The sequence below is a fragment of the Takifugu flavidus genome, chromosome 11 (assembly GCF_003711565.1).
Source record: "Takifugu flavidus isolate HTHZ2018 chromosome 11, ASM371156v2, whole genome shotgun sequence".
Classification (NCBI taxonomy): Eukaryota; Metazoa; Chordata; class Actinopteri; order Tetraodontiformes; family Tetraodontidae; genus Takifugu; species Takifugu flavidus.
In genome coordinates this window covers 13,053,673-13,073,060 of record NC_079530.1, presented here as the reverse complement: position 1 = coordinate 13,073,060, position 19,388 = coordinate 13,053,673, and the positions used below count along the sequence as shown (strand labels likewise).

The window sequence follows — 19,388 nt, the reverse complement described above, 5'->3', positions numbered from 1 at the left end:
AGATAATTTTGTGAAACCCTTTTAAGGGTACAAAGAATAAAAGCATCGCCATATTGTGTATGTTTTACTTTGAAAAACCCTTTCCCCTTGATCCCTTGAGAACATCATCTGAGCAGGATCTGAGCATCACCTTTTCAGTATAGAGAAAATTGGGTTTAACAGGACCGGGCAGGTCCGTGGAATCTGTGGTGATGCATCGTTTCTGACCAAACAAGTAGTTTTCCTTTCCCTCTTTTCTGAAATCACTTTTGATTGTTCCGAGCCTGCGAAAGCGCTGCACAGTACTTGTTCCATTATTCCGCATTTCCAGTGGCCATCCCTCCCGTCTGTGCTCCCAAATCCCTGTTGACTCTTCCAATCCTCCTCTTCCCTTAACGGTTTCCACAGTCTCAAATAATTAAAAAAAAAAAAATGCTACTAGCAAGCCGGGTGTCCACTTTATTCAAGAGAATAACTGAGACTCTTCTGAACATCTTTTCAAATGACATCAGCTTCATTTTCGTGGGCTTTATTAATTTTTTAAAGACTTTTATTAAATGCACACTAAAAACAGGCATTCTGTGCAACCTCAACCTTCGCAGCTTTGCGCTTTTATTTCAAACGCGCAAACAGTCCAGGCCAGTGCATCCGTCCATGTTTGTGATGCTGTGAGCATCCTCATCCTCAAAGACGCGGCATCAACATCCATTACATAAAAACCCCGCTGCACCGCATGCATCCTCTTATTTGAAGACGCTTCAGTGCCACCACTGTGTCCTTGTAATTATTTTGGAGTGTGTGAGCTTCAACATGGGCTTAGCGAATGAGCGAAGACAGGGCATGTTGCAGGCATCTTCCTCATGACTAACTTGCATATGACACAATGTTCCCTGCACTGATAGATGCAGGGTGGCAGTCTGGAGCAGTGGGCTTTACCACGGCAAAACAAGCCGACGTGATTGGCGCTCTGGAAGAGCTGACAGCATGAATTATGGAGGTCTCATTAGGGCCTGTTGGAAATGATTTAGCTTGCTACATATTATGGTTATCTAACCTTCGTGGGTATGTTGGCGATTGTGTTTAAGGCCCCTGTTTTCCTGCCTTTTCTCATTCATATTTGTTTGTATATTAGTGGGAATTTCCGTGGAATCAAATCCGCGACTCCATTAAATGGCTAAATTCTGCATGCCAAGCAAAATGACTCAGAAAGGACAAGGTGTGCGCTTTGAAAATTGGCTCCAGCCACAAAGGTGCTGAGAAATGTGTCATGTTTCTCACTTGACAGATGCATCGCCTGGCGTGATGGCGTTGAGCTTGGCAGCCCGCGTTACGGCCGGGTCATCTACAGGGGACGTGTGTCTTTCTATACTGCTGCCAAGAGCTTTTTTCCATAGTTCCCCAATATTCCTTAGTGAGAACACTCTACTAATGGATGACACAAAGGGTAATTATGCATAGTTATAATGCTAACTTAGCATCGCATCATGGTGGTCAAAAAGCAAGTCTCCTGTTTGAATGCAGCAGAAAGTCTTCTTTGAGAATGTGTAGGTAGCCTTCCTGGAACGCTTTCATTAGTAATCTGCTTCCATCCTTGTTTCTGCCGGCGCACAGTAGTCCTTTCAGTCCCTGACGCAGCCCCACTTTCAGCCACGGGTGGCTCAGCGGCCTTGCTGAAAGGGCCGTCGATTCTGAAGTTATAAGCTGTAATCTCGGCGTCGCTCTCGCTTTAAAACACGCCATAGGCGGATTTATTTTCTGATAGCATCATGCAGCTGAAGCGAGAGCCTGACACGTCGCTCACATTATCACGCGAGAGTGCTTGAAAAAATAAAAAAAACATGAATCAACGACAAGGAAATGACTATCTTCATTTGTTAATGCTGTTGTCACCACTGACGCCACCCCTGCATCCAGCTTTTGCTGAGACAAATCCCTTTATTTCTTTAAGACTGATAAGCAGGCATTTGTTTATAGTCCCTGGAATATGGCTGCTGCTACTATCACTGAGTAATATGTATTCAGCTGTGCTGTTCTCACAGAAAAGATTCAAATTACACATTTGTGTTTGCATTGAGTGCGACGGGTGAAGGCTTAAGTATATAGAAAAGAGCCAGAACGAGGCGTTTGAGGCACATAGCAACAGAACTTCCTGATAGTGCGCTTTGATAACATCAGAGCTCCATCTAGGTTGCTTTGGGAGGTACTGCTTGCTAACTCTGCTTTAGCAATGAGCTGGAAATTAATAACTCCAGCTCCAGGAGCTTGTAAATTACAGAATATAACCTCTCTAATGACGGCAGAGTGCGCCTGCTCACTGCACCCGATTCATTCTCAGGCAGGATGACGTGACTTTTCATGGCGGAGCTGAATTCTTATCTGGCTTCAATCTCCGTCGTTAGGAGAGGTAACAGGAAGCGAGCAGATGGCCATAGGAATATGACAGATAATTGCGCGTCTCGGAGGACAATTCGTAATGTGCGTCTGATTCCGAGCAACCCCCCTTCATTTTCTTAATGAAAAACTAATTGGGTTTTTGTGATTGGCTCAAGCATATGGTCCCACCAAAAGTGAGGCGTCGGAATGGCGGCTAAAAAAAGAGATACTGTACGGTCTCTCTTAATAATGACTTGGCTGGAGTTCAGTGCATTCGCGATAAATTCAAAGCCTCTCCGTGACTCCACAACCGCATTTATTGAAGAAATGAAGCCATTTATTTAATTTGTTTCTGTTCAAGAATGACTGCCAAGTAGCAGTCAAACAGTGGGAAATGTGCATGTTCCTGCATCAGACAGCGTCGGAGGAGACATTTGCTACATCACTCTTACTTTTTAAGACCAAAACCGTCCTTTGCTGTTCAGTTTCTCTCTGCCTGATCACACCTCTGATGTCGTTTTTAATTTTGGGGGGTTTCGCAGACCAATCTTCTCTGTTCTTGCCGACTGGTAAAAGCCGAATACGTCAAAACCTGTCTTCATTAGTTGATATTTGTTCGCTTTTGTGGCTCAGCCGTGGACCATACACTCTTCTCCACTTGGAGAACTCTTCAAAGTGCAGTGCTGATGAAGAGGCTCCCATTAAGAGGCACGTTTGTGACAGTCAGACAGGACTACATGGACCGCTCCAAGGCCTGATAGAAGCTTCAGAGTAAAAGCTCATTTCATGCAAGGGTGGACACATCACTCATTGGACTGGTTTTCACTGCATTTCAATAAAATTATCAACGGAACATGTCGGCCCAGTGAAGATGAACCTGGAAATTAAAAGTCTTTGGTCAGAATGTTGCTGATGGATACGATCGGCCCCTCAGCATGCGGTGATTCATGAAATTCACAGGAAAGACGGCCCGTCCTTGTCTTTAAGTCGGCACCAATAATTAGAAATTATTCTGCCTGAACAGGACATTCAGAGACACGTGTGCGTCTCAGTTTGTCCCTGCAAGACTTCAATTTTCATTGCTTTTGTCTTCTTGCGGGGGAAAAGCCTGACTTGTTCTTCCTGTTCCACTGCTGCTTTGCTCTTTTGGCTCTACTTGAGCAAGCAGGCAGAATAGCTGTCATTATCAGCCCTGACACCACTCCAGAGCAGCGGGCTCAGAGAGCGCAATTCTGAAGATGTCTTTCCTCTTTTTGTTGCTTAAAATTGAGGAAAATAGAAGATTACGACTTGTGGGCCATTTCATTTTCAATTTTCATGCATCTTTATCCCCGCCCACACAAGCAAAAACCATCGGAGTGCATGACTGAGACTTCCTGCATGAAGATTTTAAGGAACATTGAAGAGAACTGTTAAATAAGAACATTTAAAGGGCTTTCTGTAGGTTACTACACAGAAACTGTGACCCCTAAATATTCTAAAGCTTGATCTATTGCTCTGATCACGACTGCCAAGTAATAAGTTGAACTTCTGGGGGACTGCCGCCCTCTTTTGCACTTTATTTCATTGTAGACGTTTTAAACAAACACGGTTGCAGGTCAGTTTTAGCCACTGCTTCCTGTTCCAGTTGTTTTGGGGAATCCTCCACTGTAACCTGCGCACGTGACAGTTCACGTGGACTACGTTAAACACGGCAACATCTGTAATCTTCATGAAACTTAAATCGCTTCACGTACCATCTGCTGACCGTCGCCACCGAGACCTTTTGTAATCTGCTCGAGTTATTTTTAGATTTCTGTCGCCTCTCACGGAGATTTAAAGAAGCCGCCATTAATGTCTTCACTGATGGATTACTCAATGAGATTTTCATTTCTTCTGTTTCGGAATGCCGACGAATGAGTCGTGCTGCTCACAGCTGGGAGGCTAGCTAATGAGGCTAATAAAGCCAAACATTGCCTTCAGAGGATGGCGTCTGTCTTCGCGTGCTGTCTGACCAACATCTCCAGGAGTCTCTGCACATTTAACATTCTCTGAAGTCGCTCAAAAGCAGGACTGCGGATTAAATGACTCATTTCCGGAGACAGCAGGTCACAGGGAAGCCACTTACACATGTGGGCAGGCTGTTAGCTCATTTCAGATGGCATAAAACACTGAATAAAATCGGAGTTTGTGGAGATTTGTTTTTTCCATGATAGAATTTTTTATTTACCCCATAAAAGACAAGATTACTCTAACAAAAGAGAGATGTTTAATAATGTTACTTAAGGAAAAAGAGGTTTCAGGATCGGCGCACCTGATATAATGGAAGGAACTTTTATATCGAGAGTTAAGACTTTACTTTAGTAGTTTAGTTAAAAAGAAAACTGTTTTTTACGTGTTATTTACTTTACACTTCTAATCTTTTTTTTATGAAATGGCTGCACGGTTTTGTCACTGATCCCACAGAGAGAATGGTTCTGGCTCTTCTGTCAAGATCCATTAAAAAAAATGAGTTCAATGGAACTAAAGCCAAGCATTCATCCTCACTTTGTATCATATCAGGATGAATGTGTTATTCACCTTGACGCCTGCAGCAGCTCATGTATGTAGAACACAAGCGCGCAGATCTCTTGATTTATGGATGTCTGAGAGGGAGAACGCACACACAAAGCAAAGTGAGTGAACCTCACAAGACAGATTTCTCCCAATGGCATCATCTGGCCTTTGTTATTGAGCACCACGGGTTCAGGGTGGAGGAGACTAGTTTGATTTTAAAGCTAATTTCTGACGCACCAAAGGAACAAATTCTCTGGGAGAGGAAATGGTGATGCTCTAAATTGCATCAGATTGTCCGTCTGCCTCATAATGATCATTGAAAATCAGTCCTGCCGACCGTCGGGTTGTTAAAGTTCAGGCCTGGCTCCTTGTTACGGCTCCCTGACATCTCGCCGCAGGCCTGACTACAATCGCCGCTGTTAATTGAAGCTGCTGTGGTGGGTTCTGGGTGCTTTTCTTTCAAACTGCCTGTTCCTCGCTGGGTTTCGGACCTCAGGCTCGGCGGAGGCTCGGTGAGGAAATAAGTTCCAGTGTGGGAAAAAATAGCCGACTTGTTTACACGACTTTAAGTTGGGCGATGCTTTATCAGCAACCGATCAATAGAGGTAACATTTCCATTTCAAAAAAATGTGTGACGTTGGCTTCGCCCACGCTCCGCGGAGGCCGTCTACGTGTCCTCCATCTTCATAATCTCTTTCATGTTGCAAATCTTTTGTTGTACTCTTCATCAAGAGCTGCTCTGAGCAATTACATTAGGTGAGACTGACTCCGGGGCTTCTATTACTGTTTAATAGGCTTAGTTGATCAATGTTTCTCAGGGAGCCAATCATTTCCAGAGGTATGACGGAATTATAATCAATGATTTCTAAAGTAAGTCATTAGCATTTAAAAAGGAAAATACAGGCACCTATAGGCTGATGCTAATCCATAAGGGGGAAAGGAGGGTTTCTTCCTTCAGTGTCTATAAGGATTTGCTCCCTTTTTGCAATTATTAACACTGAAAGCTAAAGAATCCACATTGGTTTATATGCATTGTGTAGATCCATCAAGTCCCAGTGAGCCAAGCGGTGAAAAAGTTTCTCAGTAGCTTCGAGCATTTCACTTTTATTGACGAGTATTCTTCAAACACACTGGCTACCTGCAGCTGTTGCTGTCCAAAAACGGGGATTAACTCCAAGAAATACCGATTACGGTTAAACAGGTCGTTCGTAAAAACACCTTACAGCTTCTAATCTGTCACTGTTTTGTGATTTCTGGCCACTCGTCTACGTTTTCGGTCATCTAGCAGGTCAGTCTTGATCATTTCACGCTGAATTCTGGCTCTCAGTCGGACGTGATGATCTCAGTCTGGATGAAAATTGGTTAACATGGGTAACATGGGTAACCGTGCACACTTCTACCATCTTCCCATCCATTAAAATCTTGTTCTTCATATCCAAACACTGCAACGCTGGGAAGCACTTTCTTAATTACCTTATTTGCTCCCTGGTAAATGTTCCTGTATACAGTATAATTATAATCAGCCCACCGCTCTCTTTATACAATTTATTACAAAAGCCTACATTTCAGTAGGAAAAATGACGTATTTACGTCTTCAGGGAGGTCAATCGTTCATTTATTTAATTATTTGGGGGGGGGGGTTAGACTACTCAGATGCACGGCCCGTCATTGTTGTGTCTTTTGTACTAACACAACCTTAAATCATCCCATTCGGACCACGCTGCCAAAAGTAAAGCAACTTTTTAACAACTGCAGTTGTGCAAGTCTCATCTTTCCCGACCAGATCCACGCAACATTCGACGGGACGGCGAACTTTTCCCAGCGTGGCGTCGGAGCATCGCTCTCGTAGCATCTTTGTCCCCTTCGCGGGTCACAAAGAAGGCAAACACAGCTCAGAATACATTTGTCTAATTTTAGAAACAATCACAATACTTTGGGTAACTTTTCTTCTTCTTTTTTTAACAAAGGACACTGTGGATCAATAGCATGTTATATCCATGACCCCCCCCCTTCCCAACTCCCTCTTCCCTTCCCCTCTTCTCCTCTGTGGCTTTCCGAAGGCTTACACATTTTTTTTTCCTTTTCATTTTCCTGTCTTTTCTTTTTCAGGTGGCTCAGGAGGGTGGGAGGGCAGGGAAGGAGGGAGGGAGGGTGCTGCTACGAGGGCACGTTAGCGAGAAACAAATCCGAGAGTTTACCTGCATGTCTGCTCTGTTGTCTGTTAATAATCCCGAAGGAGGAAACCGCTGCACTGTCACTAGTCGTGTGTAGAGTAACGGAGTTACAAATAACGTGTGTGGTCTTTGTTTCTAGCCATTTCCTGCTTCAAACATTTAAAAAAAGAAAGTCAACAAGTATGTAATGAGCTCATGTTTCAGCCTAGCTTTCACATCAACCTCTATTTTGTCCCATAGAATATGGAATGATCGGACAGCATACAGTAAAAAGTCAGCGGCCGAGATCAGTTCATGACACAAAGGCCCTGCAGGAGCAAGCTGAGTCTGCTAAATTTATGGCACAAACTGGTAATATAATAGTCATGTTTCTTTATTTCCTGAACTAAACTTAATTTCTTCATGCATGCTCTCTCTCCTGTACTGCACCTTTTAAGTGGAAATGTTCTGCATTATTCCTTTTATTTTCCATTCTCTCCTGCAACATATGAAATAGGAAGATAAAGTTCCCATCTTCTATCAGTATTTACTTTGAATTTGGAAGGTAATTGGGTTCTGTGGGTCTATTTGTTTTATTGTCACACAGCGAGCTGGCGACTGGATTACTCATACACTCCAGTCATGGAACATTAATTAAGCAGTCGTTCTAAGCTAAAGCACTGATGTATTTAATCATTTCCTCCAAGACTTGATAAATTAAATGTCACTTGGTTTAAAAAATTAAAATAAAACACCCTTCAGTCAAAAGCAGAAGGCTAAAGGTTCAGTTGATTAGACGTTAAACTGTTGAAAATTAGATTATCTATTGGAACATATTTTCATAAAATCCATCAGTAGCCAGACAGGAAAGCCTTTGTTTTGCAAAATCACCAAAACAGAGCTTTAGTCACTGGTTGGGTTGGTTAGACGTAGCTGCAGGTGTCTTTGCTCATTTCTTTCCTCATTTTTGCCTCATTTTTTCCTCATTTTTTCCTCATTTTTGCCTCATGTTCCATTTGAACGACATTTGCAGTGTAAAACTCATTCCATCACCGCTCTGATTCCAACACGCCCGTATGAGCATTAACATGTAATTAACATCACCGCCGCCTCCCCGCATCACACACACACACACGCCGTAGCTGTGCTGTTTCCCTCTCTTTCTGTTGTTCCATCCTCACACAGTTTAATCTCCTCGAACTGCCTCATTTAACAGATTGATCCACCTTTCGGTCTGTTTTACGACGTGAAAAATTAAGATCAGGCTTTGGATTCTCATTGGGCTGAATCTATGCGCCCCTGCTGATAGGTGCTGGGAAACGACTCTCAAGTACATTACGCTCCAAACTGTAGCATAATTTGATGACTTCCCATCACATAAATGTATTCGGAGCTGCAATTGAATCTGTTCCTAATAAAGTAATCCGCTAATGCACCAAGCTGCGCAGACATTTAATGCTTCACCTGAGGGTTTAACAAATCAGACGTTCATTATTGGGTGAATATTCTGACGCTCTGATGTAGGAGCTTCTATTTATTTGTCATCACTCCCCCCCCCAGACACACACACACACAGACACACACACACACACAAACATTTATTTATTTGGGCCAATGTGGTTTTAGATATCAGCTCACCATCTATTCCACCATCCCAGTGATGTTTCCTCTTACAGGTTATTCACATGGATGTGACCCCCTGCCCCAAAAAAAGCCTTATTATCATGTTCTATTTATTCTGTACGATTAGAATTCCTTATTTTCACCTCTTCTCGTGCAATGATCACGACATTGTGACTTATTCCTCCATAGCTGAGGGGCTATTCTGACTTTGTTGACCAATCAGGGTCAGAAGTTAGAAATAAAAGGAGGAATGCACCTGAAAGCCAAGTTCTTCCAACTTTATGGGCAGAATCCACCCTGATTCAGCCTGAAACTGCACCAGAGCAAGCACAGAAGTGGCTCTGAAGAGCAGGATAGAATCAGCTAACTTCCCCCATTCCTTTGTATTCTTCGGAGTTGGCTCGCTATAGATTGAATATGAATAATGCATGTTCAACGATACATAATTTACTGCACTGACGTCAAGGAAACAAGGAGGTTTTCTGCAGCTGGAGGGACATCCATATGTCAGCCTTCTTTCTAAACTAACACTCATGAAAATTCCATCGTATTCTCCTCTGATGTCATCTTTCTTGCATGCCCCCGTGTTCTTATTAAGATTTTATTTGTTTACGGAGGTTCGGGTTGGTTTTTTTTTACATTCCTTTAAAATGCATGAGTTATTTTTTAGTCATGAGTGAAAGAGATAGATGTTGCCCTCCACAAAACATAATGCTTCATTCTACGCCATGAGCTGTGTCTTCGCTGTGGTCTTTGCATGGACGCACACTTAACTTCACACCCACAAACATGATTTGAACGCTCAAAGCAACGACCTGCCGCTGTAAAACTTCACTTAAACGCCTCAAAAAGCCTCGCTACTTCAGCGCCGCCACAGGTTTTTGCAAATCATTGTCAAGCCTCGTTACAGTTGTATCACATACAACTCCGACCTCGGTCGCATTAGCGATTAATGCTAAAGAATCAGTCTAATCGCGCCGCAGTTGACGGACCTGACCAGTGTTTTTGGGGGCGATTTCTCGCACATGTAGGAAAATTAGCTTTTAAATGAAGTTTTACAGTATATGCAGTAAACATGCCCCCCCTTGTTTCTCTAAAACCCCCGCTACACCCTGGGGTGACCCACGCTAAGCCCCCCTTTTCAGATTTTTTACTAAACCCCACCAGCCTTGCCCCCACCGCCCCAGCCCCGCGTCCCCCCCCCCCCCCCCCCCCACCCCTCCGGGACCGTATTGCTGCATTTAACTAGTGTCACCCTTCTCCCACACAGGTGAATCAGGTGCAGAGGAGTGGTCCCAGTGGAGCTCATGCTCTGTAACATGCGGTCAAGGGTCGCAGGTGCGAACAAGAACATGTGTCTCACCATATGGAACGCACTGCAGCGGCCCTTTAAGAGAATCAAGGGTTTGCAATAACACTGCCCCTTGTCCAGGTAGTGTTAGCCGCAGATTCTTCAATATCAATGTGTTGTTGTGTTTTAACAAGCTTTCTACTATTATTGTTATCCCAATGTGTCTATCTGAGAATGTTTGGGTGTCGTCATTCCAGGTATTAATATCCACAATCTATTGCTCTGATGATGTTTTGTGATCTTTTGTTTTATTTTGTTGTGTTTGTTATTTCATTATCATCATCTTGTGTTTTCCATATCATTTGTCCGTGAAAGGCAATTCATCAGCGGCGATAGGGGCTTAAGGCGGCCGCGTGCTCGCAGAGATACTGACATTGTCAGCTTCGCTTCCTTGAAGGTCACCCACGCGTTCTGAAAAAGCTTCCCTCAGACACGGATTTGGTACACAACAGCAGACCAGATGCGTCACAGGCAGTCAGGCGTCATCAGATGACTTTTATTTTTACCGCCGATAGCTGCCTGCTGTCTTTCCAGGCCGCTGGTGGGTTTAGGGAGCCGATTCCGGTTTGGAACGGAGGTCGCGGTGTTTAGCGGTGCTGCGAAGTGTAATGCTAATGAGACAGCAACTCAGGCTACATCCCCTGACTCTGATTTACGACCCACTGCACTTCATTTTTTGATGACGGCCCGTTGTAAGTGGCGAGCGGGTCGGTACCGAGCCACTGGCTAACTGTGCTAAGAGCTACGGAGAGTAGCGCTTGAGTGAATCTTCGGCGGCCATTAATGCGGACTCAGACGGTACTAAAGCTCACGATTTGCCCGACATGAAAGTGACGCAGCCTGATTTTCAGGTACACACATTCATTAGCATCCAAAGAAGGCAGAACCAGGACAAACGAGGCGACGCAGGCGAATAGATTATTGCCTTTGGTGAACCACAAGACCGGCAGATAAGGATTCATCTCCTGGCTAATTTTGAGCGCAATACTTTCTGTCAGGAATCAGAGCTGCAAGCGTCATCTCTAACGGATGTACAAGCGTGGGATGAATTTAGAATAAAACTGACCTTTCTGCCATGTGTCTTATTATTATATATTATTATATATTCGTACAGACAGTTAAAAACGGAGATAAGAGGCGTGTTTTGGGTTTTTTATGGCTTAACTGCAAAAGTTCGAGATTGATTTACTCTTTTTTATTTTGATTCCCTGAAACTTCTGCACTCGGATCATGATTTATTTGGTATCTTTAAAGAAATGCAACTGACAGAAGGGGGGGGGGGGGGGGGGGCATGTGGCGTGATGCCTCGTTAAGAAGCGAGTCTATATCTAATATCCTGCCCGGCAGACAGATCAATAGGCTGCCTTCAACTTGTCTGTGAGCCACAAGGGAAAAAAAAAACCTGACGGTAGTTTGTGTAGTTTGAAGCCTCATCTCATAGTTACGGTGAACACTTGGAAACCTCCCTGCACGTCATGCACACAGCAAACTGCACCTATCATTAAAAAAAACACCGTAAGATTCCTTAACCAAGCCTCAGGAAACCCGTTTAATAGTGCAGGACTTCATGGCTGTTGGCTGTGAGATGCAAAGTAATTATCAGTTATCAGTATTGTTTGAGAGAAGACTCACATATTTTGCCTCAACCCAGATGTTTCTGTTTCTATATAACATGAATTTAATGTAATAAATGAAGTATCATCCAGACAATGGACCTAATGAAACTAGTGTCCTTGTCGACTCTATTTTCTTAGTCTGAGGCGTGGATGACTCGGTAGCCCCCGTGGTTTCCATTCACGAGTCCAGCAAACAGCCTTGTTGCAGAAAGAGACGCCCACAAAAGAATGAATAGCAACACAGTCTGGGTCATTTTGAACACGCGACAGGTTGAAAAAGGTAAAACCCCACTGAAACGATGAGCGGGCAGCAAACTCCCAGCCTTCCGCAGATTAAGGGAAGACATTCTTGGCAAACGCGCTTCGGCACCAGCGGCACAATATGGCCGCTCTCGGTTATCCCTCTAAATCATGGCCGCCGTTCAGAGGGAACGCGCACAGAGGCGCGGAATCCTGTTCCATCATTCCTCGCTGAGATGTGAGCGCCTGCTTTGAACCGGAATTTTAGCACATTTTAGCTTTAGTCGCCATTGGACACTTTGCTGAGAGCATCAAAGCGGCGCGTCAGAGGCAGGGCCGTGACAGACGGCGGCTCCCTGGCCTGATCCCAAACCCCAACGCCTCTACAGAGACTCCGCTATTGTAGTGCCTTTAAGCACATAAACAACAAACATGCTTAAAAGTGCAAAAAATACAGCAAAAGCCCAGACCCATAGGTTTCCTCTATTCTGTACAGGATCAAAGTTGATAAAACTGGATTTAGAATTTTCCTATACTCAACTTCAGTCTCTTTATTTCCTGTATTGCATCAAATGTTGAACCCTCCTCTCAATGACCGGGTTCTAAATCGCACCAGAAAGTGTTGAATGTTCCATATTTTCTTATACTTTCACACTAATTAAATGCACTTGCTTCCAAATGGTTCTCCTTCACATTTAATTTGTACAAAGACAGGTGGTTAGCACACATCATCTCAGGGTACCAAGGGCTGAACACGGTCTTAGCCCAGATTTATTTTATAGTTCCGTGTCAGGTCCACTTTTATCCCGAGCGCTGAATCCAGGTCACGGCTGTCCGCACTGGGCAAAAGCGCAATAAAGGTGCAGAGCCACATTAACCTGGAGCTCCGCCGCGCCTCCGTGTCCAACCAGTAGCGAACGGACTGAAACGCAGCGCAGACGTACCGCCAGCACCTTAAACGCCGACGTTGCTGATCAATAAGCCGTACTTTGATATGTCTGTGCTCCTCCCGTCGCCCTTAGAGGTTTCCATCGTCCTTGTGTGCATGGTTTTTACACAAATTAAAACCTTTGAAGGCTCTGAGGAGACTGAAGCTACAGTGTCGGTGTGCTCCGTGTTTCATTTACATTAAGAGCCAACTGTTTCTGATTGATTTTGCATTATTTATGGAAAACTGCAGTTTGTTATTGGGTGCTCAATGTAGTGGCAGGCAGAGACATGGATCAGGCCTGACGCCTTCTCTGTGCCCGCAGTGCACGGTGTGTGGGAGGAGTGGTCGCCGTGGAGCCTGTGCTCGTTCACGTGTGGCCGAGGTCACCGCACTAGGACTAGGATGTGTGCCCCTCCCCAGCACGGAGGCCGGGCCTGTGACGGACCCGAGACCCAGACTAAGCTTTGCAACATAGCCCTGTGCCCAGGTATCGTCTGACTCCCGACGCGACGTCTCACACACACACACACACGCAATCCCTCTCACGATTCAATCCCTCATCAGTTGCCATGGAGACGTTTTAATCATCGCTCAGACATGGTGAATTTGGGGCTTGGGGTGTGTTTCGAGAGCTCACACACTGCTGCAGCTGAGGAAACCCTGGCGAGCTGTAATACCAGTGTCAGAATCACTTTCTCCCAGATTTGATGATGGTCAGGATTCCTCTGTGGGGTTTTTTTTTTCCTGTACTGTAAATGTTTGCTTTGCTCAAGCGTCAGAGTCAGTTCCGAAGCAGCCCTCCCCAGAAAGGCAGAACAGGAAGTCGCTGACGACCTGCCCTTTCTGCCCTTTGTGCCTTGATATATCCCTCAGCTGAATCCCAGGCTGTCCAATTCTCCTGAATGCAGCGCCGAGCTTTCATCCAACCTTTTATTTTTGTTGTCTCCACAAAAGTCCGGCAATCTTAATACCCCCCATTTCTGTCTGCCATCTTTTTCCACGCTGGTTGGGTTGCGGTTGGCGCCTCAGTGGACGGACAATGGCAGGAGTGGAGCTCTTGGAGCGATTGCTCAGTGACCTGTGCCAACGGCACTCAGCAGAGGACCAGGCAGTGCTCGGCAGCCGCCCATGGGGGATCTGAATGTCGCGGTCACTGGGCAGAAAGCAGAGAGTGCCATAATCCTGACTGCACAGGTAAAACCCAGAGCCTCTTCACTCCATATCCACTTTGATGTCTAAATATGTCAGGATCGTTATTGCTGAATGGCACGCGGGCAGACGCGACACGCCCCATATTGTCATTTTGATTATTATAAATAAGCCGCCTCGCGAAGAAGTAGATTTATGGTTCGGGTCTGGTTTTATTGAGCCGATATCCCTGCCACCGGAAGCAAAGCCCTGCCGTAGGAATGGAGAATGATGGTTTCCAAACCATGCTCCATCAATTGGATTTGTGGAATCCAGTTAGATATACTGTGTGCTTTTCCCATAATTCAGGGTTAGCTGTCCAAACTGCCTGTCAACATCACAGATGCATTAGAGGCTTGAAGATGTCAGCTTAGCCGTCTCCGCCAGGCTTTGAATTGTCTCATCGCGCGGAGGGCCTGCACATTCTCACAATATCCTGATGCAGTTCTCCCAACATGGCTGTTTCTCCCCCATCCCGGTTCTACTGGTGTATCTGTTCTCGCTCTCTTGACTATTTTTGCATGTGAAACTGTCGCGCTAGCTGTGAGCCTGCAACCTCCAAGGATGCTTCCATACTCTGATGTCGTGCTGGCGAGTAACTAGGAACGCGGTGTTGTCGTCCGCCTCACGCGGAGCCGAAGCGTCGTGCAATTTATCCATTTAATGAGCCCGGCCTGCTTTGCAATTCTTATTTGATTTCAAGGTGAGAGATCAAACAATAGCGGGACAAACGCGGTCGGAGCCATCATTTAGCGCATCAGCCGGCGTGTCCGCGGCTGCTTTGTCTCGCTTTGTTGAGGCAGAGTTCAAAGGGAGCTCGGGAAAAAAAGAAGAAAAAAACTCTTCCTGAAAGGCAGCGAGCTAGTTCGGAAATAAAACAAAGGCTACAGGAGACGAGGCCCCTCTAGGATTTGCACCCATGTTGTAGAGCTTCAGCAGGAACGCAGCTCGTGTGCTTCGGTCGTCTCCCTCTCCTGTGGATGCAGCCCTGACAGAGGTTAGTTGTAGGACACGAACTGGCCCCGCATGTGTATCGGAGGGGGTAAGCGGAGGTTAAAACCAGCGCGGGGTGCCCTTCCTGCTCCCAGTGCTGTAACCTTGTGGCACTGGTTTCCACGAGGGCGAGTGATTTACTCCAGCGCTGTAGGGGAACGTGTGCGTTTTGGCATCTGATGCACATTTTAACCGTGTTTATTACAGGGACATAAAACAAACTGCTGCATTTGGAGACTTCAACATTCATTATTTGCCTCACAAACAAGACAAATAATCTCAGCTCGCCGGCGGGCCATAAATCACGTATTCTCCCGCCAATTACGCGAAAATGTTAACATTGCATTAAAACTACCAACTCAAATCTCCATGGAAACGACGACGACCTTCCATGTTCACCAAGGCGAAGACATCAAGAATTGGTGACAATATGGCCGTTTGATTTGTGACTCTGTTGCAGCCAACGGCCAGTGGAACCCCTGGGGCCCGTGGAGCGGCTGCTCTAAGTCCTGCGATGGCGGGTGGCAGAGGCGAGCGCGGGTGTGTCAGGGGGCAGCGGTGACGGGGCAGCAGTGCGACGGCACCGGAGAGGAAGTCAGAAAGTGCAGCGACCAGCGGTGTCCAGGTGAGCGCCGGGATAATGAGGCGTCCCCCCGTAGATGAAAGCGAGGAGATAATGATCTCTTGGGGGTGGATGGCATGTCTCATTATGTAAGATCAGGCAGGACTAATGCGGGGGTCAGCTGTACGTACCAGCCTGAGTTCCAAGTCAAACCTGGAAATAACCCCTTTAAAGTGAGGATACCCTCGGAATGGGCTGTCTCTAAAAGAGGGCTCCTGTCATCACAGCTCAGTAACGGCATGCCGATTCCAACTAATCTGTTATTTACATACGTCCCGGCTCGTAACCAGGAGAAATCCTTGCATCAGGCTTTGTAATGCTAAATCGCTCTTTCCATTGACACACACCGGCCCGCTCTCGTTCCCAGCACCCTATGAGATCTGTCCTGAGGACTACGCCGTGTCCATGGTGTGGAGACGGACGCCTTCGGGGGAGCTGGCCTTCAATAGGTGCCCGCCAAACGCCACAGGTACAGAACGGAGCTGTGTGTCACGTGATGCTCAGATCTGTGCTTGTTTTCCTTCCTGCGCCCTGAGACGGAGCTCTGCTGTATTTAGACATGATGGGGGGGGCAAAGGTCGGCCTTATCCTCATGATTCCTTTTTTTCTTTTTTATTTGAATGCCATAGACCAGATGAGGTTTATACTATTTTTTACAATTCAAATGAAATCCGTGTTCGTCTTAAACCCAGTCTGAGTCATTGCGTCCGTATCAGTTCGAGTTCGAGCGGTGGACGGGATTGTGGGAGCGCGGCGTGAGAATAGAGCACCGAGGGTGCGTTGCGTGTTTACAGAGGCTTCAGTGGTGCTGACGGGGAGGAAAAAGAGGCGTTCAAACACATTCACGCTCTCCAATGGGGCAAAGTGCTCGGCTTCTGTGGTGAAAAGAGCGCCCTGGCGCTGGTGGTGGGTGGGGGGTGCAAGCTCTGATAACGTGGTCATGACGGTTTGCTGTTGCCGGAGGTCACTTTGCAACAAGAGCAGGACGAGGTTTCATTTTCAGCGCTGTCTCGCTCGTATCGGCCTTCACATCCTGAAATGAAGCAGTGGAAAACCAGAAAAGGCAAAAACGGCGTATGAACAGCACGTCGACGTTAGCGTTAGACGCCAACGCTTCGGGCGCCGCTCGGGGATCCAGAAGACGCCTTTTTGTCGTCTGGTCCGTTTGTCTCCTGCGTCCGCTCCCAGACGGCATGTGCTCGTGTTCGGAGTGACGGTTCGTCACTTACGTTTTCACACCCTTTGCGGCGCTACCGGCAGCTAGCCGCTACGGGCCCGCTGACGTGAGGTCCAGGAATGGCACGGAGCACAAGTACGGATCAATGGAACACAGATTCCTGACACCTTTCTGTTGTCGACGATGATTTCAATGTGTTTATTTTTACAGTTTCCTGAGGAAAATCCATTCGTTGTTGCGCTGGCAGCGACGCGACGCCACGAATGATGAACATTAACAACCCAGAACATTATTTTAGGGCCTTTCATGGACACATCCAACATTCTCTCTTTCAGCGGTGCCACTTTCTGTCATGTTGCAATAAATCAGCGCTGATTTGCTTCTGAGTTTGTTTTGTTTATCAGACTTAGTGGACTTTAATAAATCACAAAGACATTTCAAGTGAAACAGCCGCAGATGCAACGGTGTCGCTGTTCGAGGAAAACTGGATAGAACATAATGTATGGTTCATTTTATGGTTCCAGACAAGTTAATAAACACGACACAGACAGATGGCACGTTAAAAGGACAGCAGAAACAGGAGTCTGCGCCATGTTTCTTGCATTAAAAGGATCAGTCGCCGTTCCAGCATCAGCAATTTTAGAGCTCCCATTGAGAAAAAGTGTGTGAAATCCAGAGGTCATGACCTTTGCCCCCCCACTCGAATCAAATCACGCTAAAATTCCCAAACGCTTCGCGTCCAGACCTCATTTTTTAGCCGCCTCAGACGTGTAATTGCCTCCGAGAGCCGTAAACAAAGATGAAATATTGATCACTGAAGGGGACAAAATAGGCGCATTAAAAGCAGAGGAGCTGATCGGCCGAGGCGTCGGGGGCATCGCTGACAGCGGTAGTCACGGTCGCCATCAAGGTCATCACAGCCGCCCAGCGCCGGGGCGCCGGCGCCACCTCTCTCGCGTCGTCACAGATGACAACAGCCACCCGAGGCAGGAGCAGCAGAGGAGGCGAGGCGATGGAGCCGTACAGGCAGCAGATGAGTCTGTGTCTGTCAGGCCGACGTCTTAAACAGAGGTCGTTTACGGCAACAGAGGACGCACAGCTGTTTTTATACATTCGTTCATTTTTTTATGTATGATCATCCACAATTAGGGTGTTGGCTTCATTTTTTATTACACCTCTTGGGTTTTATGCTAGTTGTGGTTGACATTGTCTTATCTATTGTAGGTTTAACTGATGGAAGGGTGGCACAAAACTGGACAGAATAGCCTCAAACACTGAATATACAGAATATTCCCGTGTTTATTAAGCATTTATTACTGGTTAGTACAGCGTTTGAGTTGTTTCATAAATATTCTACTATTCTGTTGGGTAGAAAGCAAAGAAAACCTCATCAAACTGCTTTAATTTAGAAAACTGGGACAAAAACATAATTCTGCTCATGGGGGACTTTAAATCTCCTTTTGAACAGCGTGACCTTCGACCTCTCTGCTGTTGTCACCCGTCACACACGCGCGCAGAGTTTAAAATGACCTTTGAGAATGTCAGAGCCAAGACATTAAAGCAGACCTCTAACTTCTGCTTTTTAATGCCACCATAAAAGAAAACGCACTCCTTCAGCCCGAGCGCCCGGAAGAATATTGGATATCCGATAAGAACGTCCAAATTTATGGTCCAAAACCTCAGCGGCGAGCGGCTAAAAGCCCAGGAGAAGTCATGTTTGGAGGACGCGCGACGCTCACTTCAGCCTGAAGTCTCCAGGACTCTGCCGCTGCCCCGTGGGCCGCCTCCTGCGGCGCTGCATGGGCGCCCCCGGCCCGCCCGGCACTGCCTCCTGCGCTCGGCAGGATTGTAGCTGTGGAAAATGACGTGGGAGGTGTGGATCTGATCTCTGTCTGCCTCTGTGTGTTAGCATGTGAAAGACCGAGGAAGAACAAGAGGTAGCCGAGGGTTGGTCGCCGGGGGAGATGTTTTGTGCCGTGGGAGCTTTCCTCGGCTCGTCGAGCACCTGTGCCTGAGCAGCGGGGTGAGGTTCGAGCTGCTCACCACCGGGTCGGCGGGACCGGGGAGGTGTGATGTGGGCACCCCTATGTGGGACATGTGCAATGATGTGGGCGGACGGTCGCGCTATTTCGGGAGACGTTGAAACGGCTGATAGTGGTCGCAGCATCGCTGCGCGTTGCATTATCGCGGCACGCGGAGCATTCAAAAGAGTGTTAAAACCTCGGGGACCTGAGCTCATCAGAGGAAGCCACCTCTGCTCAAACACTGCAGCACTTTCCCTCCAGACCTCTCTCTCTCTCTCCGTCCGTCTGTCCTCGTCTCTATTACGCCTCAATGCCGATGCAAAATTTAATGGCCGCCATCAAATTTTGAAGAGTAACAGAAATGGACAAAAAGGGGCTGAAGTATCAGTCTTCTGAAAAGAATCAATAATTCTGTCTCCACTTTCCTTTTTTGTCTTGCTCCTCTTCCTACATCCCTCTCCCCACACTCCAACACTTCCATCTGCCTCTCTTTTGGTCTTAATCCCACACACACACACGCACACACACACACACACACACCAATACTCTCGACATGCTTGCTTCCTCATCTCCCTTCTCATCC

The 19,388-nt window shown here is 46.5% G+C and overlaps 1 protein-coding gene across 1 annotated transcript in view; it reads left to right on the top strand.

The window, feature by feature from the left end:
• The window catches only part of adgrb3 (adhesion G protein-coupled receptor B3), a 76,959-nt gene that overhangs the window by 24,581 nt on the left and 32,990 nt on the right, over positions 1 to 19,388 (top strand). The window contains 6 exon segments of the mRNA XM_057047233.1: positions 7,302 to 7,412; positions 9,934 to 10,095; positions 13,124 to 13,288; positions 13,831 to 13,995; positions 15,443 to 15,607; positions 15,972 to 16,073. Coding sequence (XP_056903213.1) covers positions 7,302 to 7,412; positions 9,934 to 10,095; positions 13,124 to 13,288; positions 13,831 to 13,995; positions 15,443 to 15,607; positions 15,972 to 16,073 — 870 coding nt within the window.